Genomic DNA, 24,616 nt, shown 5'->3' on the forward strand with positions numbered 1-24,616 from the left:
AGGTCAGAGAAGCTTTTAGTATATAGATTTCTGAGAGTCTGCATGCAGCAGTTACAATGACAACAGCACTTGTCATTGCCATCCCAACTGTGTAACCTAGAGAGGTCCCTCCCATGTATTTAGGCAAGCATGATTGAGGTAGAGTTGACTCAGTGGAAAGCACTAATTAGAATAATGACCTGTTTAAATTTTGCCTGCTGTGTATGAACATTAAGTGACTGTTATTCATGAAAGGTTAGAATACCTACTCTAGGCTCTTTGATCCAGTCTATAAAATTGTGTAACCATGCAGTTTTCTCTTGGAAAGATCATTTTCATGGTAATCTGTGTGTACATCCATGTGGAGAAGAAATGACTCAGGAGTATAAACTGCTTTGATTTACTAGGGAATAATTATCAGTTTCAAGTCCTTGTTTCCTTCTAAATCTCCCTCCCCCCCACCCCCAGTGATCCATTTTTCCTAACATGTTAAAGCTTTTGAGAACCAGGTTTTGGCCGATGTGACTCTACCCATTGTTACTGCTGAATGATATCAACATGGTGGTTGGGTAAAATTTTGGTCTTTTATGTGTGTGTTTGTTTTTTGCTAATCAACAACATACCAGTGTGTGTTCAGAAATAGATGCAGTTCAGTTACTTTATTTCTTATAATAATTTAGGTACCATGGACAGGATACCAGGGCAGGTTTGCAGTCGATCCCCGAATTATTACACACCCAGCAGCGATGGCCTACAATATGAACCTGTTACACACACATGGACGTGGGTCACCGATCCCTTATGGCCTTGGGCATCACCCACCTGTCAACATTGGGCAGCCACAGAATCAGCATGCAGAGAAGGATCAGCAGGAGCAAAATCGAAACGGTAAGTGGAAACCCTTAGAGATCTTGTCACCTCAACTCTCACACTGACCTTTGCGCTAACTCTGTGCGTACTGTGAGGTAAGGGCTGACACATGGTGGTGGTGTTGCTCCTGCTACATTGTTTTCCAGTCCCATAAACAGTTCAGAGTCAGCTTGGCTTAAACAAACAAAAACCCGAAAGCTAGCTGCACTTTAAGTCTTAGGTCAGTTTTGGAATAATTGGAAACCTAACAATGTTAAGCCGCCGGTCTATGGACAGAGTATATGTGTCCCTACCTTTTTAGGCCTTAATTTCTTTCAACATTTTTTTTGTTTGTTTGTTTTGAGACAGGGTTTCTCTGTATTGCTTAGGAGACTGTCCTAGAATTCCCTCTGTAGACCAGGTTGGACTTAAACTCACAGAGATCCTACTGCCTCTGTCTCTGAGTGCTGGGACTAAAGGTGTGTGCCACCAACGCCTGACAATTTCAACATTTAAATGCAGTTTTAAGTATACATATAAAGCTTGATTAAAATGGCTATTTAGTGTGATATCTTCCTCATTAGTACATTCCACAGATTCTGATATGTTGTTTTTGCATTTTTATTTAGTTCAATAATATACTTTTAAATTTTCTCTTGACACTAAGATAGACTCATGGACTAGGTGGGTTGGTGCCTGTGATCTCAGCATTGGGAAAACTGAGGAAAGAGGATTATGAAATCTAAGCTAACCTGGGCTACAATCTAACCTGAGCTACAATGTAGTGAGACCCGTTTCAGAAACAAAACAAAAAAGATTATATCCATGGATTATTTAGAATGGTGAGTTTCAGTTTCTGATTACTAGTGATTTTCTGAAATGCTTCCTGTTACTGATTCCTACTTTTAATTCCATCATGGTGAGAGAGCATGTTTTGTATGGCATGGATCCTGTTGAATTCCTTGGGCTTTGGGGCCTCTCTATCAGTGTTCAATACTCTTATGTACCCTGAAGCATTGGGAGCTCAGGGCAAGCTGGTCAGGTGCTGCTCAAGTCTTTCTTGTGTATCCTTCCTGGCTCTCTCCTGTCTTTCCTGTCACTTTCTGAAGAGAGGAGTTAGTCTCTGAAAACTATCTGTCTATTTTTTTGAGACAAAGTCTCAGCTAGACTGGCTTTGGACTGCTTACATAGCCTGGCGTGACCTTGATCTCCTGATGTGTCGTTGTCCGTCCCCCCCCACCCCCCACCCTCCCCAGAGCTGGGACGACAGGTGTGTGCTCCTATGCCAGGCTTGTCTAGGATTTCTTTATGTTCTGTCAGTTCTCAGTGAATTTTAGGGGTCTGATGTTAGGAGATAAACAGTGAAGACCGTGTTCTCTGTTGACTCATTTAGTGTTACAGAATGACTGTTCCTGGTGATGTTCATGGCTCTGAGGTCCACTTTGGTCAAAATCTGTGTAGCTCTTGGGCTTTCTTCTGACTGATGACAGCAGTGCATATTTGTTTTTGACTGTTTGCTTTTAATCTGTTTGTATCTTCTAAGGGTGAGGCTACAGTGCAGTGGTAAATGCATATTTCATTTACATTTTATCTGCAGCACCACCCAAAGGAAGCAGCAATGCATGTTGCTTTTAGATAGTTTATAATTAGTAGTCTTTCTCCCTGTGCTGTCTGGCCTGGAACTCATAGAAGGCTAGCCTCAGACTCATAGAAAAACGCCTGCCTCTTCCTCCTGATTGTGGGGTTTAAAGGCATACATCTCCACACGGAGATGGATTTTTTTTTTTTTTTTTTTTTTCCTTTTTTAAATCTTGGGTTCTGTGAGCTTGATGTTTATAGAGTGTGCATGTAATTCCATTTGATTGCTTTTGGTTTCTTAGTTATAACATAGTATAACATAGTATTTTAGTTACCTTGGGGCTAGTTTTGTGGCTTCATTGGGCCCATGTATCTTTAACTTCTGCAGCATACTTCCAACTTACATTGCATACCCCATGCACAGTGAAAGGATTTACAGGAGTTCAGAGTCTCCTCTCTGGGCTTTGATGGTCATGCATTTATTTTATTATTATTTATTTTTTTTTAGACAGGGTTTCTTGTGCAGCTCTGGCTGTCTTAGAACTTGCTCTGTAGACCAGGTGGCCTCGAACTCACAGACATCTACCTGTATCTGCCCCCAGAGTGCTGGGATTAAAGGTGTGCACCACCACCACCTGGAACATTTTACCTTGATGTAGGCTTATTTAAAAATATTTCTGGTGGTTTTTGTTCAAACAGGCAGGTATCTTTTTAAAGAGTTTTAAAAAGTAAATGAGTTGTGGTGAGTTAGGGTGCAGCTCAGTGCTTGCTGGGCAGTCTCGGGAAGGGAGTGTGTGGCCTTTAGCTTTGTCTTTCATATATATGTAATATACTGTGCCTTCTCTGTCTGCTTTAAAGATTTTTATTTTATAATGGTGTTAGCCTTCGGGAAGATTTCTGTTTGCTTTTTTGGTGTGTGTATATTGGGTCTTTTTATAGTTCTTACGATGTTGGGAGGTTTTCAAACTCTGTATGAGTAGGGATTCTTTCTGACTTCCTGTACTCTTCTCTATGGTCCCATTTACCCATGTGTTCAGCTGATGAACATTCCCCACAGCGCATGACTAGCCTTTTGTTGGTTCTTTTCAGGGTTTTCCTCTGTGTTTTAGCTCTGGTTCTTTCTGTTGCTTTACTCTTTAGCTTGCACCATCTCATCTTCTGACCATCTGTTGGTTTTTAGCCTTGGACATTACAGTTCTCATGTGTTCACGTGCAGCATAAGTCAGCGCTGACGTGACAGTTCATTTATTGAGTTCTAGTGCTGTTGCCAGGGCGTTTCTCAGAAAACACCCGCTTAGGCTTAATTCTTTCAGACCAGAACTCTTCACACTTATCAAGTTAGGCTAGTCTACTCTAATTGTTTATTGAGAAACCTTAACTTTGCTTCCTCTGTAATCCATCACCTATTTATGTCCAGAATACTTGCACACTATAACTTCTATCATTCTGACAGAAAAGCTGAGGCTAACAATTTATAAGAAAGAAAGATGTATTTTGGCTCCATTTTTGATGGATTTGGTCCATCCTTGCTTTGTCCCTGTGGCCTCACGGTACATCATGGAGGCACACGTGGTAGAGGAGCTGTGTCCAGTCATGGGAGTGGGGAGGCAAAAAGCCAGAGAGGAAGGGGCCGGAGTCCCAGTGCCCCTCTGTCCTGTAGTCTCCACATCCTCAGGTTGCTCTTCCTGTAGCATGCAGGCTGGAGGACAAGCCCCTTCACATGTGGGCTTTCAGGGAGCTTTTAGATGCAAACCCTGACAGTCTAGATCCCTTCAGTAAGCTGGATACATCATTTAGATTTTCACTTAATTGCATCTGCAAGCAAACAAAAGTGTTGAACCTTTGTAAGCAGGCAGGGATACCAAGACCTTTGGTTTGTCTAATTTAAAAAGAGAGAGACTATAAATTCCTGGAGAGTGGACCATTTTCACCTGCTGTTTGCAGGTTGTTTCTCCTTTGTGAAGCTTTTGCCCTGCCATTTTTTATTTATAACTTTCTTTTTTTTGCAGAGAAACTGCAGCTCTGAAAATAGAGGACTAGAACTCACATGGTTGTATAAAGTGATAAGAATGAGTGAATAATGTTTAAACTCTTCTGCTTTGTCTAGTGTCGAAATAGTCACTGGAAATGTCACGTTCACTGGAGATAATTTATAAGGATTTAAAAATATTTCCTTAGGTAAAACTGATACAAATAACCCCGGTCCTGAAATTAATAAGATCCGAACACCAGAGAAAAGGCCTACAGAGCCCAAACAGGTAAGCTGCTCACATCAGTTGGGTGTGTAGTTCTGGTAGGGAACTTCTGGTTGGCCAAAAGCATCTCCTGCTTATTGTTATGCTTATTATTTCAGAGTAATTTAGTAGGGCATGCCACCTTTCTCCTGGCCCATGTGTTTCATGAGTTGTTTCCTTTGCATGTTTGTATTTCCCTAGATTTTATTTTATAAATAAATATATTAATTAATTAATTTCAGTAGGGTGGTGGTGGCGCATGCCTTTAATCCCAGCTTAGGAGACAGAGGCAGGTGGATCTCTATGATTTCAAGGCCAGCTTTGTCTGCAAAGCTACACAAAGAAACCCTGCTTTGAAAAAACCAAAAATCAATAAATAATTTCACTTTATGGATATAAGTGCTTTGCCTACATGTATGTTTGTATACTACATGTGTGTTCATGGAGGTTGGATGAAGCCATCTGAGCCCCTGGAACTGGAGTTAGAGATGGTTGCTAACTACTGTGGGTGATGGGAACTGTCTCTCCAGCACCCTACCTCAGATTTTCTTAATTCAGCAATAGACTCAGATTTATAGACTCCGTGTGATAAAGTGTATAAAGACAGAGCTACCGTTGTCTCATTGACAGTGGCTTTAGCCTGGGAAGACTGGCAGTGACTCCCTCAGTGCCTGGCCTTGTCTCCGTACCCACTGTGCAGACCTTTAACTTTTTGTCTACCCACTTGTCCGCTCTTCCTGCTTCTGTGCTGGGACATGTTAGAGAAGACCACGTTGTTGGTAGAGTTAGTATGGCTGGAATCTGCGTCATTTCATTTCAGTGAGACTCGGCCCCTCCTTTCTTATGCAGTGCTTAGCTCCTTTGTCCTGGTTTCTCGGAGCCTCTTCTCGAGCCTGTTACCTCACGATGTGGAGATGGCCACTCTAGGAGCACCACCATCTAGACTGTGCCCTGCTAATTGATGGCAACAAATAACTCACTTTTTATGTACCCCTGAGCCTCTTTATGTTCTTATTGCCAGCTTTAGTTCTCTTGAGTTTACTGTCTCCTGTCCTTGTCCAGTCATCTCACTGACTCTGGGTTATCGGCCTTCTCTGTTGTGTAGACTCCCCCCCCCCCCCCCCCCACACACACACATACCAATTCTTCTCACTCTGCTGGCTGTGCAGTTAGTTACTCGTGTTCTAGCCTCAGCTGTGAACACTGGCCGGGTTGGAGCTCAGCAGTAGTGTCTGCCCAGCATGCACACAAGACCTTGGGATCGGTGCCTAGTGCCACACAACCACAGCAAAAGAGTAAAGAGAGATTCATCTTTGACCTTCATCTTCTGGTACCTCGTCTTGACTCACACAGTCTAGGGCTAGTTGCCACATCTCACTGCAGCTGTGAGCTCCATGCGCTGTCTCATGTTTCTTTGGTTGTCTTACTTCTGTTATTTTCTTTAACACAACATTGCTTTTTTATACATTTCTCTGTTATAGAACCGTCTGGCTTTTTTTTTTTTTTTTTTTTTTTTTTTTAATGCTTCCCTTCTCTCTCCTCATGTTGTGATTTCCCAGAGTTCTGTGTGGTCCTACTTCTCTTTGAAGTCCATGGTTAGGTGGCTAAACACTAAGTTGTGTCTAAGTGCCCACTTCATGAGAAAAGACTTCCAATTTGGATCTCCAACCTCTGCCTAAGTAGCTGTTTTCACCTTCACTTACAAGTATCCCAGGAGCATCTCAGACTGACGGAGGCCCGGGATGGAGGGCGTATCATAGGAGGAACTGTGGTGTGAGGCAGCCAGGAAACTTCCTGATTGAGTCAGAGCGGTGCGACAGGGGAAGTATACCTACCGACAGGGACTTGAGCAGCCTGCTTCTCCCACTGTCACTCAGCTAGCTCTCTTCCTGTCGTATGCCTCTTAATACCCAGGCACGGAATTAAACAGAGCTTGAAGTTCCTTTTTCATGGTTCCTGGGCCCCAGAGCAAAGCACCAGGATGTAAAGACACGGAAGCAAGGCTCCCAGGTAGCCTTGTTTTCTAACAAATTTAAAGGTAATGATATGACGGACACTTGATTCTTGATTCTAATTTTGATGGCACCTAGAACTAAGCTGCCTCCAACTACAGCAGACACTGTTGCTTCATCAGAAGGGTCCTAACGTGCCATTTATTCTCCTCCACTCCCTTCTCAAACACACGTCACATTCACTTTCTCTGCGGCCCCGTCTCGTTTCAAGATCAGGGTATTATGGTCTTGAGCCTCCTGTCTGTGTCAGAGTCACAAGTGATGGAACAGCAGCTTAGCCACCAACAACCGTGGCATGTAACCATAGCCTTGTGTATGTGGTTAGAGTGTGTACATCAGCAGTGTCCCTGGCTAATGTAGCTTTGTCATCCACAAGATCAGTAGTTGTATTGAAGAAATGTTTGTTCATGAGGAACCTAAGTTAGATTCTGAGATGTGAACAACAGGTACAGCAGCTGCTTAGGAAGACCAGAACACTTTGTTTTCTGATCACTTGTATATACCCAGCAATCTGAAGGGCCTGAAGGGCCAAGTGATGAGAGGGTGGCTGCTCTTGCTCTTGGTGTATGATTGGCATTATAACGGCTTGGTCAGTAGTCCCAGTTCAAATCAGGAACCAAGCTCCACGTGTGTGTTGGGGAGTGACCAGCACCCGGTCTAGCTTTACAGGCTTTGGCTAAGCAAGTAGCCCACAGTTCTCACTGACCATTTACAAGGTGACACATAACAGTTTGTGGAGTGGTTTAATAGCCAGGAAAGAAAAAGTGTCACTTTACACACTCTTCTTGTTTTTCACGTTATCTACATTTGCAGTCAAAGTTGAATTCAAAACAACCAGGCTTTTCAACTTCAAACCCTTTCTCGGGTTGTTCTCCAAAGCTTAATGGCACCAAACTTGATGTTTGCACTCTGAATCAAGTCCAGGGCACTGGGGCTAGAGTGGCTGGGCCGAGTGTAGCTCCTCCTCTAAGCTCTGGATGGTGTCCTGGATCTTACTGTTGCCTTTTAATCTTCAGAATCAGACACAGTGCACTTAGTAGCCCTCCACAGTTGTTCAGAGAAAGAATGCCAGGCTATGTAATGACCAAAGTCAGCAGCCATACTGGTTCTACAGAGGTGACATGATGTCTGTCTGTTTGTTGCCAGAGATACAGTTTTTATTAATGTTGATTTGTTTGGAGAAGTAGATTGGATATGTAAAAACAATAAAATCAGAGGGAAAGAGCGCATTTTGCTGATTTATATCTGGAGGAAATTAATGGTTCTCTTTCTAAGGAAGAAAGTGTGAAATTGAAAATAGTATAGCAGGAATTAGAGTGGCCATTCTAATAAAAGAGCAGCAGCTTTTCTTCAGACTCTTTTAATATGCCGTGTTTCCTCTGTCATCTTTTAGTTTATAGAATATGCCCTTATTTGATTGTCATGGTGATTGACTCTGCACTTCAGCATTCCCACTCCTACTGAGAAGAGCATATTGTAGCCTTTAATTGGGGTACGGTTGGGAAAGGATGAAAAACCTGATTCAGGGATTTTTGCAATTAAAAATGTTTCTTTTCTTTTTTCTTTTTTTTTTTTTTTAATTTATTTTTTTCTTCTCTTCTAGGTTGATTTGGAATCCAATCCACAGAACAGAAGTCCTGAATCCCGGGCCAGCATTGTTTATTCCAATTCCAAATTTCCTCGAAAAGATAATCTCAACCCAAGACACATAAATCTTCCCCTCCCTGCACCCCACGCGCAGTATGCAATCCCTAGCCGCCATTTTCATTCTCTTCCTCCGCTACCCAGGCCACCATTTCCCATTCCTCAGCAGCACACCTTGTTAAACCAGCAGCAGAATAATTTGCCGGAACAACCAAATCAGGTGGCACCGCAGCCAAATCAGGTGGCACCCCAGCCAAATCAGGTGGCACCCCAGCCAAATCAGGTGGTCCAGCAGCAAAGCCAGGTACCTGCACAGGCCCCGCCGCAGCCACCACCTCAACTCTCTCCTGCATTTCAGGCGGGGCCCACCAATGCATTTTTCAATAATGCAGCTGCTCACCGATCACAGTCTCCTCCTGCAGCAGAGGCTGTGGTTCCCGAGCAGCAGCCATCTCCCGTGCTTCCTGACGGTCACAGTCCACTCAGAGCCATTACACAGTCTGGTCCCATCCTGGCATCACCTCTGAACAGCTTTGATGAGAACTCCCCAGGATTGCCTATAGGAGAAACTTTGGGTAAGCTTGCCTGTCATGATGTCACATGTAAAGAGTCCCCAGGTTATTTGCTGAACACAGCACATCCTGTACTGTGTATTATTCTAGGCCAAGATTGATTCATGTCTCCAAATAATGCCAGAAAACCCAACCAATTAGTACAATAAGATTTGGCTTCTAGTGTTATATGTACATCTGTGTATAATAGCTATCCAGGTGGTAACATTTACACAATCATGAAGGAGAGAGTCAATACCATAGCTCTGGGCTCTGGAAAATTTAGGATATTACTATTGCCCAACTGAATTGTAGCTATTTCTTTGTCTTTGTGAAGAAAAATGGATGAAAAGGTCTTTGCACAAGATCAGCTTGGTGCCCCAAATGAACAGAAACAATTTTTCACCCCTACTTCTGCAGACCGTGTGCATGGAAGCGTAGCTCTGGAGACGCTGAGGCAGCAGCAAGCGCGGCTACAGCATTGGAGTGAGCACCATGCCTACCTCAGCCAGGGCAGCATCCCGTATCCACACCATCACCACCCTCACCTCCCACATCTTCCCCAGCCATCCATCGGCCTCCACCAGCCCCCAGTGAGGGCCGAGTGGAAACTCGCCAGCAGAGTTGACGAGGAAGCAGAGACAACGTTCTCCAGGTATTCCAGCAGCCCAGGGCCAGCCCTGAACAGGACCCGAGTTTTCCGCCTCACACTTGCCCTTTAGCTTTAAATTGGAACACTGTCTCAAGTAAATACGGTGTTGGTTTTGTTGGTAGATACTACAAAGTTCTTTCTCTCAATTGACTTTAAAATATGGAGAATTTAGATATCACTCTTGTACAAATACGGGCCTAGTAATCTACAACTTTAGCTCTTTTTATGGTCTGTTATCAAAAGAAACGAACCATTCCGGGAATTGTGTGTCTTGTTTGTTTGTTTGTTTACTTAGTATGTAAAAGAATAATGAGGACAGAAGTAAATTTGTGGCTAAACTTATTTTTTGTCTAGTAGGGTAGATGTCTAACTTCCTAGAGCTATAGGCGCTCTGAGGAGTCACTCTTGACTCTGGGTGTATTTGTGGTTGGCATCATGTGATGCTGTGAACAATTTCCTCATCCTCTCTGGAAAACACCCGGTCACTGTGGCTCTTAACGTTACTTTCTCTCCATCTGTCAGTCCCTCCGTCCCTCCGTCCTCCCTCCCTTCCTTCTACTACTTCTAGCATTTCTATTTTTAAAGTATACAAACCTTTGAAAAATTGATTTGTTTATTTCATGTGTATTTTGCCTACATGTATGTGTATCATGTGCATGTCTGGTGTCTGAGGAAGGCAGAAGAGGGCATTGGCTCCTCTAGAACTGGAGGTACAGGGGGTTGTGAGCCACCACATAGGTGCTGAGGCCTGAACCTGGGTTCTCTATAAGAGCACAAGTGTTCTTTACTGGTGAGCCTTCTCTCCAACCTCTTAGGTATTTATTTTTATTTCTGAGTGTACGGGTATGGGTGTGTGTGTGTGTGTGTGGGTATATATGTGTGTATGTGTGTGCATGGGTATGTGTGTGGGGGGGGGGTATGTATGTGTATGTGTGCATGGGTATGTGTGGGGGGGGATGTGTGTGTGTGTGCATGGGTATGTGTGGGTATGTATGTGTATGTGTGCATGGGTGTGTGTGTGTGTGTGTGTGTGTGTGTGTGTGTATGTATGTGGATGTGGGGATCAGAGGACAGCCTGTGGGGAGTTGGTTCTTCTGTCATATATCTTCCAGGGATTAACTTGAATTGTCAGGTTTGGGGGCTAGCATCTAGGCCTGCTGAGCTGTCTCCCTGGCCCGTGGTGGCCTTCTCTCACTTCCAGTTTTCATGTTGAGGCAAGGATGAACATTTTTCGTGCAAAGGTAAAAAATGGTTAGGTAATTGGTAGCTTTACTGAGCATCTCCAGTTCAGTACCTTTTGGATGTCAATACTTAGTTTTGGTTTAATCAATGCCAACCCTAATCAGGTACTTTGATTTGGTTTGCAGAAATGGTGCTCTTGTTAATGCAGCGGGGGCTGCTTTGTTCCTCCGTCATCTTTTCTTGTTTTTGTGTAGGTTTCAAGACTCACTCAGAGAGCTGTCTCATCGTGACCAGGGTGACACTCGAGAGCTAGCTGAGATGCCACCACCTCAATCAAGACTTTTGCAATACAGACAAGTTCAGACTAGAAGCCCACCAGCAGCCCCGTCTCCCCCCTCCGGCACAGACCACAGTAGCCACTTTTCTAACTTTAATGACAGCAGCAGAGACATTGAAGTAGCCAACAGCCCAGCATTCCCGCAGCGCCTCCCACCTCAGCTATTTGGCTCCCCGTTTCCCTTGCCATCTGAACACCTTGCCCCACCTCCCCTGAAATACCTGGCTCCTGAAGGAGCATGGAATTTTGCTAACTTGCAACAGAATCACTTAATAGGGCCGGGCTTTCCCTACGGCCTACCTCCATTGCCTCCCAGGCCACCGCAAAACCCTTTTATACACATACAGAACCATCAACACGCTATTGGTCAAGAGCCATTTCACCCACTGTCATCTCGCACAGTATCTTCTTCTTCGCTCCCCAGCCTAGAAGAGGTAAATGTTTTTCAGTGTTTTCTCTTGGGATCAGTTGGCTGTGAACAAACTCTGCTGCTACTTACCGATTTGCTAAAAGGAGATCTTACTGGACATGATACCTTTAAACAATAATCTTTTCTTGGGAAATATTTTAACGTCTACCTTTGTGTGCTGTTTCAGATTTTATGTGTGGTATTGTTGAAACATGAAGCCTCTTGAAAGCATTTTGTTGCTGTTTTGGCGTGTTCGACATCTGAGGGCGCTCTTCTGAATAGTGTTGGCCTTTCTACTCTGGAGAAATGGACCTTAGTAGCTTATCTTTTTGTTAGGTTAATTTTGATAACTAGTACTTTGTAAAGATGCTTGTTCTTTTAGTGAGTGGCCAGATCCAGGCACCAGTTCTCCCACTGGTCATCCTGAGGTTTTAGTGGGTGTCATTTATGAAGCAGGAGACACCCAGTCAGACCAGTTTCCTAACGTTACAATACCCTGCCAGTTGGCATGAGCTGGGCCGCTGAGTGAGTATCTCGGGATAAACTGAGCTTTCACCATAGGACTGACTCTTCCATACTCTCAACCGTCAGCAGCAGTCACTGACTTGCAGTGTTTAGTGATCCCAGGGTGGAAGACTTTCAAAATGTGGCTGGGGAGATGGCTCACCGGTTAAGAATTCTAGGTGCTCTCGTAGAGGACCCAGGATCAGTTCCCAGCACCCACATGGTGACTCACTGTAACTCCACTTCAGGGGATCCGATACTTCTGGATTCTGTAGGCCAAACATGCATATGCATAAAGCAAAAATATAACAAATATCCCAAACTGTATAATGTGTGGACTGTCACTGTCTAGCTGTTCCCGGTGAACTCATAGTGACTTACTTAGATTGTATAAAGGGTGTGGCCATTGGCTATAGTCTCTGCAAAAACAGGATAAACAGTTACAGTTCTGCTTGAGATAAGGACTTAGTATGTAGCCCAGACTGGCCTGTCCTCTTGCATACTTAGATTACAGGCATATATCGCCATGCCTGGCTTGCAATTGTGAAACATGATTAAAATGTCTTTCTTGGAGATGGCCTCACTGTGAGCTCAAGCTGTCCTTGAGTAGATAATCATCGTACTTCTGCCTCCCTGAGGTCTGGGATTATAGGCATGAGCCCCCACCCCTGGCTAACACAGATCTTTGGATGTAGTCTTCCAACGAGTCATGAGAAATCGAGGCAAATTATAGTTGTGTGAGCACGAGGCCTATTCTGCTCTCCCTGGCACCAGGGCAGGGCTCATTTCCAGGGCTGCTGTAGAGGTGGAGAACAGAGAATCTGACCTTGTACCACAGAATTGGTTGTTTTCATGACGTTCTCTGTGTTTTCTGGACTGACTGTTCTCTGAGGAGCTGCCAGTTTTTAGTTTCCTAGCCCAAAGAGTGGTTTGATGCACCTGACAGTGTTTGTTGTTCTTTTGGAGAAGTAGACGCTGGCACCGGGTCCAGTGCCACTTTCCTGATACCAGGTGTGACATCTTGCCTCTCCTGCTGAATGCGCTCATAAAACTGTTTGGTGGGAACTGTGTCCCTGTTCTCACAGGTGTCACTGTCTATATTTTCCTAAGTAACACTTCATACTGAACGACCTACTTTAATCACTGATCTTTTTAAGTGGTCCATGGTTTTGGAATTTAAGCTCTTTGTACCCTGTTGCTTTCCGTGTTTGGTGTTTTTGTGTCACTGTGAGTGTTATAAATACATGCCATCCGTTGTCAGGGAGTTTTTTTGCTTTGCAGAAACACTTGGTCATCTTGCTTCTGACACTAGGTTCGTGAGTGATGACTAACTTGCAGCAATTGAAGAAATTCTTTGACAAGGAAAATATTATTTTTGACCACATTGTAGATTTTGACATTTTCAATGTATTATGATAAGTTCTGTGTGTTCAGAATGATTTTGCATGAATCATCTCACACAGTGAATGGCATATGTTCTCACTGTTTATTTCCAACCTTTTAAAAATAATTTCTTTAACTTTAACAATACAAAGAAAGTTACTTTCTTCCCTACTGTGGATTCTTTTATTGCTAGAAACTTGGCAGATTTATCTGATGAGATGAAAACACTTGCATGTTAGTCTAACTGTTACCTTGAATGGAGATTTTTTTTTCTTCATATTTATTTGACTACGTTTTTGGTTTTATACTTAGCTTTTGAGACAAGATTTTGCTATGTAGTTTAAGCTGTCATAAAACTGGTCATCCTGCCTCAGCCTCCCTCGTGCTGGGATGATAGGTGTGTACCACAAATACTCAGCTGTAATTTTTATTTTCTTTGGAAAGATGAAATGCATGGCCAATATAAAACATAGAAGCTGGGGGGGGGATCACCTAATTTCATTGTATAAAAATAGCTACCATAGCATTTTATACCATTAGCCTTTAAGTGGCCATAGAGAAGAATGTGGGTTAACCTAGGGGATTGATTAACTGTCACGGAAACTGGACACAACCATGTCCCCATCACTGAGCCCTGCACAGCCCCATCTAATCTGTCTTTCCCTGAGGTCAGGGCACTCTGAATAGGACCCTGGTCTTACAGCTTTTGTGGTTCCGGAGTAATTTCATTTGTATAACTGAGGCTGAACTTCACTGGTTCTCTCTCTTTACCCTAAATTTAGTGGAAACTGTGGGTGGCCGCCTTAGCTGTCTGGATGAGGCTGGCTTTTCCTGGGTCAGGCCCTGACCATTTTTAGCTGAGGAAAGATCATGAATTTCTCCAGTTTGACTTCAAATACTAGTGCAAGTTTGGGATCATGGTTTAATTTCCCTCCAGATATTTAGCTAGGTGTCTTCATACCTTCACTAGCTTGTGGTATTATCACTAACTAGAAGTAGCTTCCCTGTTAAATGACAGATTCTTTATCTAACATTGTATTCTGCCACAGTGTCAGCTGGTGGCAAAATACCATCAACTGAAATCCATTCTTAGTTTTGGGGCCGCTGAGGGCTCTATTTCTAGTGATTTTGGCTCAATTAGGAATATTTCAGGGCTGGAGAGATGGCTCAGATATTAAGACCAGGGTTCAGTTCCCAGCACCCCCACTGTGGTTCACAGCTGCCTATAACTTCAGCTCGAGGGGATCAGACACCGTCCCCTGACCTCTGCAGGCTCCTGCATGCATATGGTATATGTATACTCATACGTACACACACATAACTGAAAACATTTTTTTGAAGACTGATTTTTATTTGTATGAAAATGCTCGTTTTGCATGGCACTATGTGGCCTCAGCTCTGTTCTTGAGCATGCCCTGTACTGACATCACTCTCTGCTCTTTGTGCTCGTCTCCTTCAGCTTCTCCGTTCTGTCCCAGAGTGACGCCCTTAACACGCAACTCTTCATGTTTCTATAGCGCATACATACAAGAGAAGGAGTCCATTTTGTGGTTTTCTAGTAGGAAAGTTTAGAAGTTTAGAATAGCTCTTTCTCTTATGTACCTCTAAAACCCCTATTAGATTTCTGTTTGAATTATATTAAACTTAGGGCTTAAATCAGAAGAAATTTTATCCTTGGAAATTCTTTCAGTTTCTCCCTTAGGAAATGGTACTCTCTCCTCTTCTCACTACCCTGTGATTTTGTGTGTTTCTCTTTAAAAATTCTGTAGTGTCTTCATTTCTGGTCCCTGTAGGATAATGTTGTTTTGTTTTATGCCCTGTTCACTATTATGAATGCAAGCTTCTTGCATTATCTCTTTCAGGCATTTCATTTTGAAAGATAAATCCTCCTTGTCCTTAAGTGGCTGTAGATTTGTCAAGTTAAAATATTCCATTTACTGTAGAGTGTGTGGTGCTGAGACTGGCACAAAGCAGTTTCCACCTCAGATGTGCTCCACTCTGAAATAGTCTGATTAAAGAAGTAAATGGGGAAAATGAAAAATTCTTTTCAAATTGTCACTGTACCAATCCGATTGGTTTCTCAAATTGCACATTTTTGTCTGCAGTGATGATGCTATCATAAAAGCCTCATTAGAGAGTTGGGTCCCAGCTGGGGGTGTGGCTGGTGGTTGAGCACTTGCTTAGCATGCATAAGACCAAAGGCTCAGTTCTCTGGGCATTACCAACCATGGCAGTGCTCCTAGGCTGCTCACTCTGGTCCGCTGTCAGTCAGCGTTAGAGACGACCTGTACCTCTGCAAGGACTCTGCCTTGAAGTATTTCTTGGAGGTCCTAGCTTTTGAACAGTTTACTTATTTTCATTTTCCTCTCTAGCACCTGTATTTTTATCATTACTTATTTTGTATTTCACTATCCAGCCATCCTCGTTCCTTAGAGCCAAGTATTATAATGGAGGGTTATCATATTGACAAAGGGTTGGTAGGATTTGCCTCTCCTCACTGTAAATGTAGATATTGACAGCTTGCAATTTGTGTAGTGTAATCAGCTGGAAATGTGGCTGTCTTCTTGGCTCAGTAAAGGATGGTGTCCATTAAGCCTCCTTGTACAGGCAATAGTGATCAGTAGATCAATAAGCTAGACCTCCATTCATGCCTAATCATCAAAGCTAGTCATTAAGACGGGATGCTGAGCTTTAATTAAAGCCCCTGGCGATGTACTTAATGTGACTTGGAATTCCCACTAGAGCACTTAGTTTTTCCTTGGTGATTAGCTTTGGTAGCATAATTATAAATATAGAACTTTAATTAATATGCTAACCTTTCCCCCACTTATTTATTTATACACACCCATATGAAAGAATTTGCTAACCTTAACATTAAAGATATGTCTTAGAGTAACAAGCAAATTAGGAATTTTACTTAAATTGACAATTATCTTAATAGCAATTTATACACAAGTTTAGTAATCCTTGTTTTACTTAGAGTTCATATATTAAATTGTTTTTGAAATGTTAGCATTACATTTTGATATTTAGAAAGAAATACTAGCAGTAAAATAAAAAAATAATGATATGTTTATTGATCCAATGATGTCCTGGTTCACTATGGAATGCTTTTAAAAAGATTTGTTTATTTTTGTTTTATGTTTGTGAGTGGTAGCCTCTGTGTATGTATGTATACTGTGTTTATACCTGGCTCCTAAGAAAGCCAGAAGAGGGTGTTGGTTCCCTGGAAATGGAGTTGTAGATGGTAGTGGACCACCTTGTGAATGCTGGAAACTGAACCCTGGTTTCTGGAAGAAGACCAGGTTCAACTCTTAACTACTGAGCTGTCTCTCTGTCCCCAAAGATCATTTATTTTTAACTCCTTGTTTATTATCATCATTATTTAATTACTGGGAATTGAACCTAGATGCTTATGCATACTAGACCAAATACTACTCCTCTGAACTATATTCCCAGCCCTGTTTGTTTTCATTTTAAGAGAGGATCTCACTAAGATATACAGACTGACCTTGGATTTGCTGCCTACAGCCAGGTAGGGCTTGGAATTCCTGCTCCTGACTTAGTCTCTTGAATAACTGGGATTACAGGCTTGTCCCAACAGGCCTATTTTGTTTAACATTTGTTTTAATCACATGTATTTTATTTATTTGTGTGTGTGTGTGTGTGTGTGTGTAGTTTAGAGGGGTGGGGAAGAGAAAAAGAGAGAGAAAGAGAGAGTGTTTAGGCCAGAGTCTGCTGGAGTCATCCTCTGTGGGTTCTGGTATCAAACTTGCAAAGCACTTTTATACACTGAGCCATTTCAGCAACTGAGGCACAAAGATGCTGACAGGCCCCTGTTAATGAAGTTGAAAATCATCCTGACAGGAGCGTGGAGGAAACAAGGAATGACTCCAGTTCTCAGAACTGATGCTGGGGGAAAGCAAACATTCTTGGGACAAAGAACTACATTTGTAGGCATCTAAATTGTTCCCTTTTTGTGGGGTGGGAGGAGTAATTCTTCAGTTTTGGAAATCCATTTCATTCTAGCTGCTAAATCTTTGAATATTCAGATGATTAATTCTGAGACCTCATATATCAGAAATGAACAATAAGAATTAATTTCTCACTACTGTCTAAGGACTGAGTGAAATTTCTCTGGTACTTTTTTTTTTTTTTTTTTTTTTTTTAAGCTGGAATCTTAATTGTGGTCATTTTGATCCTTCAGAGAGAAAGCACATTGTTCTGAGTTGAAGGGTGAAGCTCTTTATGAATGTGTCCAGTCAAACTGGCTTTGTCTCCCTGTAAGAGGCATCCTGATAGCCTGCCTGTCCACACTGAAGAAGAGTAAACAAAGTCAGGGAAAGTCGAGGCAGCCCAGAATGTCACAGTGATGCACGCAGACTTCTCTTAGTTGTCGTATTGTCTTTGTTTTATGTCTCCACTGTGACCTGCTGTTTGGGTGCAGGAAAACCTTGTTGGCAAATTCACAAGTGTCCTTTCCTGAGATGTGCTTTCCTCTTGTGGACCCAAGCGGATGACTGCTCTGTATGGAGAGTCATGGTCATTTCACTGTGCTTGTCTGGGCTCCTCCTCCTTTTTCTTCTTCTTCTTTCTTCTTCTTCTTCTTTTTTTTTTTTTTTTTTTTTTTTTTAACCCTGAAATGGGGTTTCACTACATAGCCCTTGGCTGTTCTGGAACTACTTTGTAGACTAGGTTGGTCTTGAAATCACAGAGGTACATCTGCCTCTGCCTCCTGAGCGTTGGGATTAAAGGCGTCCGCCACCAACACCCTGTGACTGTACATTTCTCATAGGAAGAAATAATATAAATGTAGTATGGCTTTTAAAAATGAGGTGAAATTTTGCCATTATTATTATTATTATTATTATTGAATTTTATGAAATTAATTACATTGGAGTTGCTTTTAAATTTCTGTTAGCATAACTTTGTGTGAAATGTAAATCTTTTTAAGTGATACTATAATATAAGTGATACTATAATATAATATCAGTCACAGCCCCATGTGACTGGTGTGGTGGCGTGTGCTGTGGCATGCATTGGGAAGGATGAAGGACAGTTGAATGCAGGATGTCCTTGTAGGTGGAAACTGCGGAGTGTTTGATGGACTAGCTGTGGCTCAGACTGAACCAAGATTTAGAATGGGTGCCTGGAGTCCTGTTTGGCACATTTCTGCTGTCTCACACCCACTTTTGGGCAGACACTGCCTTCTTGCAGGTCATGGAAGTGTAGCCTCTCAGGTCACAGAGAAGCCCTGGACAGTCTTTTGGCCTCAGCCATGTGTCAACCTTTAGTAAATCTTCATCCAGCTCTTTCCCTGTCTTCCCTTCTGAGACTTTTGTTGGGAAGATGCTGCGTGGCCAGGGTTCTTCGGTTCTGTCTCTTACCATATTGCAACATTCTTCCAAGGCTTCCTATGTGTGGCAATTATTCCCTTTTTAAGTGTAAGTATGGTATTTTAAACATAAAGTGATAATTTTATGGGGATTTAAAACTGTAGGCATGTGATTTTAAACATCCCCATAACTTTATGGGGATTTAAATTGTTAGTAGAACATGAGGGTGTTTCATAGTTGGGCCTTTATTCTTCTAGTAGTGAGAAAATTAAGATTCGCTTAAATGAGTAATCAGTTATTCAATATGATGTTATAAGACTTTTCATGACACAGAAAGAGTTTTAGAAAGACGTATTTTTTTTTTTAAAGTCACATTTTCTTTCTTTCTTTCTTTTTTTTTTTTTAAAGATTTATTTATTGTGTTTACAATGCTCTGCTTACATGTCTGCTTCAACACCAGAAGAGGGCACCAGACCAGATTACAGATGGCTGTGAGCCACCATGTGGTTGCTGGGAATTGAACTCAGGACCTTTGGAAGAGTAACCAGTGCTCTTAACCTCTGAGCCATCTCTCCAGCCCCGAAAGACGTATTTTTTTTTATTATATGTATATTAATGTTCTACTTACATGTAAGTTGCGTGTCTGGTGCCCACATAGGCCTGAGGAGGCTGCCAGATTCCTTGCAGCTGTGCTGTGCAAAATTGTCAGCCACCATGTGGGTATTAGTCCTTTGCAAGAGTAGTAAATGCTCTTAGCCCCTGAGTCACTTGTCAACCTCTCTCTCTGTGACATGCTAATGAGAAATTAGCAAGCAGACTGCGGTAGGACTTTGTTCTCAGTGGATGTGTATAGTCATATGCACGGGGAAGCAGATGCAGGCATGCTTGGTTTCTCCACTTTGGTGATGGTAACTTGACTGCTGAAGTGAGCGTCAGGTATCAGTCTGTCCTGTCCATTGTAGTTCCCAACAACTTCCCTGGCCTTGGCAGCTGCTGATGGCTTTTCCTTTTAGTCTTTTGTTTCATTAGGTTGACAAATAATATTTAAAATTTCTTCTGTAGTCTTATATGAAGGAGGAATTTCATCATTAAATATTAGATACTAAAGTATAGTCTATTTGGAAAAGGTAGATAAATGCTTGATTTATGTCCTTTATTCATCTTCAGGGTAATAAATCAGTGCATTAGCAGGATTCAAGGATGGAGGCCTTTTTCTTATTTACATTTTGAATGTCATTCTGAATCAAGCATTGTTGTGTATTTGAATTTTCAGCACATTGTAGTTATACTTTTTGCTATCTCATTCTGTATCTGGATGCTAATCTTTTTTTTTTTTTTTTTTTTAAATCCCACTCTGGTTCCTGTTTTCCAGATGTCTGTGTATAATTCAGATCAGTGGCTTATTGTGTGTTAGAAAGTAAGAATGCAGTGCCTGAATGTGTGCTGCCACAGCAACATCAGAGGGGATGTATAATGCTTAAAGTAGAAAAGGAACAAGATCTCTAATAAATCCCAAGCCTCTACCTTGAGACATTCTAAAGGAAAAACAAGATAAACTCCAGGAAATGAGAATGATAGACAGATTTCAGTATGGCTAACTCCAGAAAACAATAGAGGAGGCCATGAAGTGCACAGTTATTTCTTTGTTAAAGGACAGTAGATGCATTTAGTGAGACTAGCAAGGGGCTAACTTTCTTCTGCATGCCACCCCCTTCTCACCCTGCATGCCTCATCTCCCAAATGATGGTTCCCTGAGGTCTTGTCTAGAATCCCCCGGATACATTGTTGATCCACTTCAAATGATGGCATTCTAGAGCTCACACTCCCATTGTTTCATGTCTGCCCTAGTGCAGACAGGTTAAGAGGTAGGGTCCTTGAGTACCTACTCCCTGAGTGGGTAGGCTGTTTGAGTAGATAGATTCCTTGAATAGGTCGGGTCATTGAGTAGGTAGATCTTTGAGTAGGTAGGATCCTTGAATAGATAGGTCTTTGGTAGGTAGAGTCCTTGAATAGGTAGGCTCCTTGAATAGGTTCTTGAATAGGTAGGGTCTCAGACATCAGATTGTAGAAAATGGATTTTTAGCCTCTCGCAACCCTTATGATGGAGGATCAGAGTCTCAGGGAGAATTGAGGTAGTATAGAAGGATGGGAAATTATGAGGACACGAAGGGAAAGGAGTCTTTCATGCTGACTGCTGCTCGTGGACTCCCTAGGCTAAAGGCTGTAGGTGCCCTGCTCTAAGAGGAGCAGGCACAAAGCCTGAAATGTTCCCTCTCATTAGAAAACAAGCTGAGACACATGCCCTCGGCTGTGTATATTCTTCTGAGCGCCCCCCAAATCCTCATACTTCAGTCTGTGTTGAAATATTACTAGCCTCCCTCTGCATTTCCAGAAAAGATTGACAAGAGGAAAAAAAGAGAAGACACTGACTACTGATACAAGGAAAAAAAGAAACTATGACTACAGACTAGGAAGGTTGCAAACAGTTTTCAAGAGCTTAGGTGGGATGGGCCACATCCCTGAAGTCCACAAACATTCAAAAACTCATCAGCAATGAAGTAAATGTCATAGGAATGATCATATAGCTGTTAAAGATGGGCCAGAGATGAATTTCTCCGAATTTGTAAAGAAGAAAATTTACCAATCACAATCATTGCCAGTGAATGGAAGGGAAAACTTGTCAATTTATTGCATAAGGCCACCATTACTATTTCCAAAGCAAGACAGAGACAGTACAAAAAAGAAAATATAGGCTGATTTCTATGGCAATAAGTAGCTCTCCTCAACAGAACAGCAAATTGAATTCAGCCAGGCATGAAGAGAACAATACACCATGACACCATGCAGCTTATCTGGCTGGTGCAGTATTTGAAAGTAAATCAGTGTATAACCCACCATGTTAACAGTCTGGGGAAAGATCACATGATCATATCAATAACTATCTCCCCTCCACCATCCTTCTTAACCCCAACCCACACACATTCACACAGAGTGCAAAGAAACTTGCAGCTGCTGGAAGGTGGCGGTAACCCCTGCGGCCACCAGCATGGTTGATGTGAAGACAGCATTAGAGAGGAGTTAGCAGGGTTAAGTCAGTGGTGCACCCTCAGTCCCAGCTGCTGGCATGCTTGGGCCCACGTGGTCAAGGGAAGCATGGGCTAGGTGGTGAGACTTGTCTCTGAAAGAAAGACAGGAAGCAAGGGATTGGGGGGGGTCGATGAGCCATGAAAAGCTCAAAAAAGGGAGGAAGGGAAGAGAGAAGGAAAGGAAGGAAAAAGAGAAGGAAAAAGGCAGCAGGGTGGAATGCTTGTTGGGGGTTGCAGTCAGTACATTAAAGCAAATAAAGGTTCAGAGTTGAGACAGAAAAACTAAAATGGCCCTAGCTTCATTTGGTGTGTAAACCGTTTTCATTTGCTGTCTGTTCTTTGCTCATAGCCATCTTACCTTTGAGGGACAAGTGCAGTGAAGATGGTTTTCCACAAGTTCACCTTCATGGATGCAGTAGCTGTACCTGCAGACCTTGCATTTTTTTCTTTCATTACATTTATGTAACTCTGAGTTTCCTTTTCCCTCATTGATGCTCCAAAGTTCCGGTGCCTACCCATTGTCTGTACTACTATTGTAGGTGCTTATTAAAGACAGGGCTTGTGAGGTAACTGGCTGAAGTCCAGATGGCTGTTGGCAGTGTTCTGTGTCACAGGGGCTCTTTACAACCTGCTCCTTTTGAGGCTCTGGCCAATATTAGTGCATTAACGGTCACACATAAAGGCTCAAGAGTGAGATCCCCTACAGACAGCACCAGGGCAGATCTCCCAGTATGACAATTAAACACCACTCCATCTTCATTTCAAGAGCTAATCGTCTCCGTCACAAAAACAACTGTGTAAACTGATCAGTCATTCATGGGTTGTCTGGCCTGGAGAGCAAGCACTTCCGGAGAGTTGGCTTTCTGCCAATCACCTTTCAGAGCTGATACAAGCTTCAAATATGCTGTTTAAATTTACAGGTGACCCAAAGCCATGGTCTTGAGCCACAGTCAGATTCACAATGGTTTTGACCATTGGAAAATTTTTTCTCTAAAGAATATAAATAAAGGCCAATGTAAATGTTCTAGTGAGAAACAGGATGTGAATCAAATACACATGGGAAAGGGAGTGGTCCAGGTGGCAGTGGCCCCTCCCTTCCCCAGGTACAGGTGTGATCTTGGCCTTACCGCTCTGCTCCACCCTCTCCTGCCCATGTAGTTCCCGGCTCTGATTTCTGTCCTAGTGGGTTCTGCTTGGGGCCTTAAACTGATGCCTACAACCAGCACCTCGTGTCCTGGCCTGATGATGCTCACCAGGGTTCTCACTCGCAATGGTGCTGAAAGATTTGTCTGAATCACAATCGGCCTCAAGCTGAACCATGGATTTTGTCATTAATTGGGGAGAAAAGGTGGATGACTAAAAGCCATTGTGTCATTTGTGATCAGATGTAGGTCTTATTTTACCGTAAAACAATGATAAACAGTTGGCTCTTCACATGCACCAAGAACCAACGTGAAATCCTACATTCATTCCTAGCTTATTCAGTGCTCTCTACAGTCCCAAGAGGAAGTTGGGGGTAATCCATTATGGAGATGAAGTTCCCAGGAGGTTAGGCCAGTTGCCCAAGGTGACATTTGTAGTTCTGAGGCAAAGCCTGAAGTCTAGTCCTGCTGGCCAGGCTCTAGGCAGGCTGTTCTGCACTTCCTGTCATTGCAGCTGATACCCAGAACCATCTACCACAGTCAGGCTGGAAAGAACCTGAGAGCCCCTAGCTAACACTGCACCTTGATGGGGGGGGGGGTGTGGAATGTGGGATTGCCCTTGTTAGGCAGGAGAGTTTGGCTTACACAATTTAGGAAATCTAGAGAGGAGAAGAACATAAATTAATCAAGGTTTAAACTGTGGAAAGAATATTGTAATGAGTATTCTGTATCAGCTCACTGAAGTGGGAGATACACAGTGAAGCCCAGTAAGGATGCTTATGCTAGAGGAGGCGGATCTTGCCGGTAGGACTGAGCAGAGCAGCTGAAGCTGGGATGGTCCCGGAGACAGTCTCAGATGCTTTGGCCCAGCTCTATGGGTCAGCTGACTTGGGACTCCAACTCATCCATAAGCTCTGCTGTTCTCTGAAATAACAGTATGACTGTATAACTGAAGGCATCTGGGTACAGGAGTCACAGGCCAGCAGGTGTTATCACAGGACCACATAGGGAGGGACAGTCCAGAGATGAGTTTCAGACCCAGGTCTCCTGACACCGTTTTAAATGGGAGAAGGTGAAGAGAAAGCCCTACACCACAACAGAGAATCCTTGCCAATCGGTCCCTGCTTTATTATGAGCTTAGGTCACTGTAGGTATGGAGGCGGCTGGATTCACCACACTCCCTTTTCTTTATGTAGTATGAGCCCAGAGGACCTGGTCGGCCCTTGTACCAAAGAAGAATTTCATCTAGCTCAGCCCAGCCTTGTGTGGAAGAGGCAAGCACTCCCCAAGGCAGCCTGGCTCAGGGCAAAGAACTGCAGGACCACAGCCACCCGCCTGCTTTCAGCTTCCCAGCCCCTGAGTCCTGGGCCAACACCACCTCATCTGCCCCCTACCAGAACATTCCGTGCAATGGACCCAGCAGGACAGCTCAGCCCAGAGAGTTGATAGGTAAGATGAATGGGTGAGTTTCCAGAAAGCTGTGATTTCGACTCCTCAGTGCCTGGATATTTATGGGCTGCTTCCTGTCAGTCCTGCCCACAATGCATCGATCAAAAGTCATTGTGTACTTGCAAGGGTGTGTGGGCCCTCCCCTCTCTCTCTCTCTCTCTCTCTCTCTCTCTCTCTCTCTCTCTCTCTCTCTCTCTCCCTTTCCCCCCAAAATACAGTGTTATTTAAATTTTAAAAGATTGGAAACAAAAGCTATGTGTTGATGGACAGTAACACCACTTAGGAAGAT

The 24,616-nt window shown here is 43.0% G+C and overlaps 1 protein-coding gene across 1 annotated transcript in view; it reads left to right on the forward strand.

Moving 5' to 3' along the window:
* The window catches only part of Helz (helicase with zinc finger), a 124,633-nt gene that overhangs the window by 98,676 nt on the left and 1,341 nt on the right, over nucleotides 1-24,616 (forward strand). The window contains exons 27-32 of the mRNA XM_051179515.1: nucleotides 660-867; nucleotides 4,585-4,664; nucleotides 8,256-8,871; nucleotides 9,268-9,502; nucleotides 10,936-11,452; nucleotides 24,075-24,327. Of these exons, the coding sequence (XP_051035472.1) occupies nucleotides 660-867; nucleotides 4,585-4,664; nucleotides 8,256-8,871; nucleotides 9,268-9,502; nucleotides 10,936-11,452; nucleotides 24,075-24,327 (1,909 nt within the window). The remainder of the gene's footprint in view (nucleotides 1-659; nucleotides 868-4,584; nucleotides 4,665-8,255; nucleotides 8,872-9,267; nucleotides 9,503-10,935; nucleotides 11,453-24,074; nucleotides 24,328-24,616) is intronic.

Source organism: Phodopus roborovskii, unplaced genomic scaffold (assembly GCF_943737965.1).
Source record: "Phodopus roborovskii unplaced genomic scaffold, PHOROB, whole genome shotgun sequence".
NCBI lineage: Eukaryota > Metazoa > Chordata > Mammalia > Rodentia > Cricetidae > Phodopus > Phodopus roborovskii.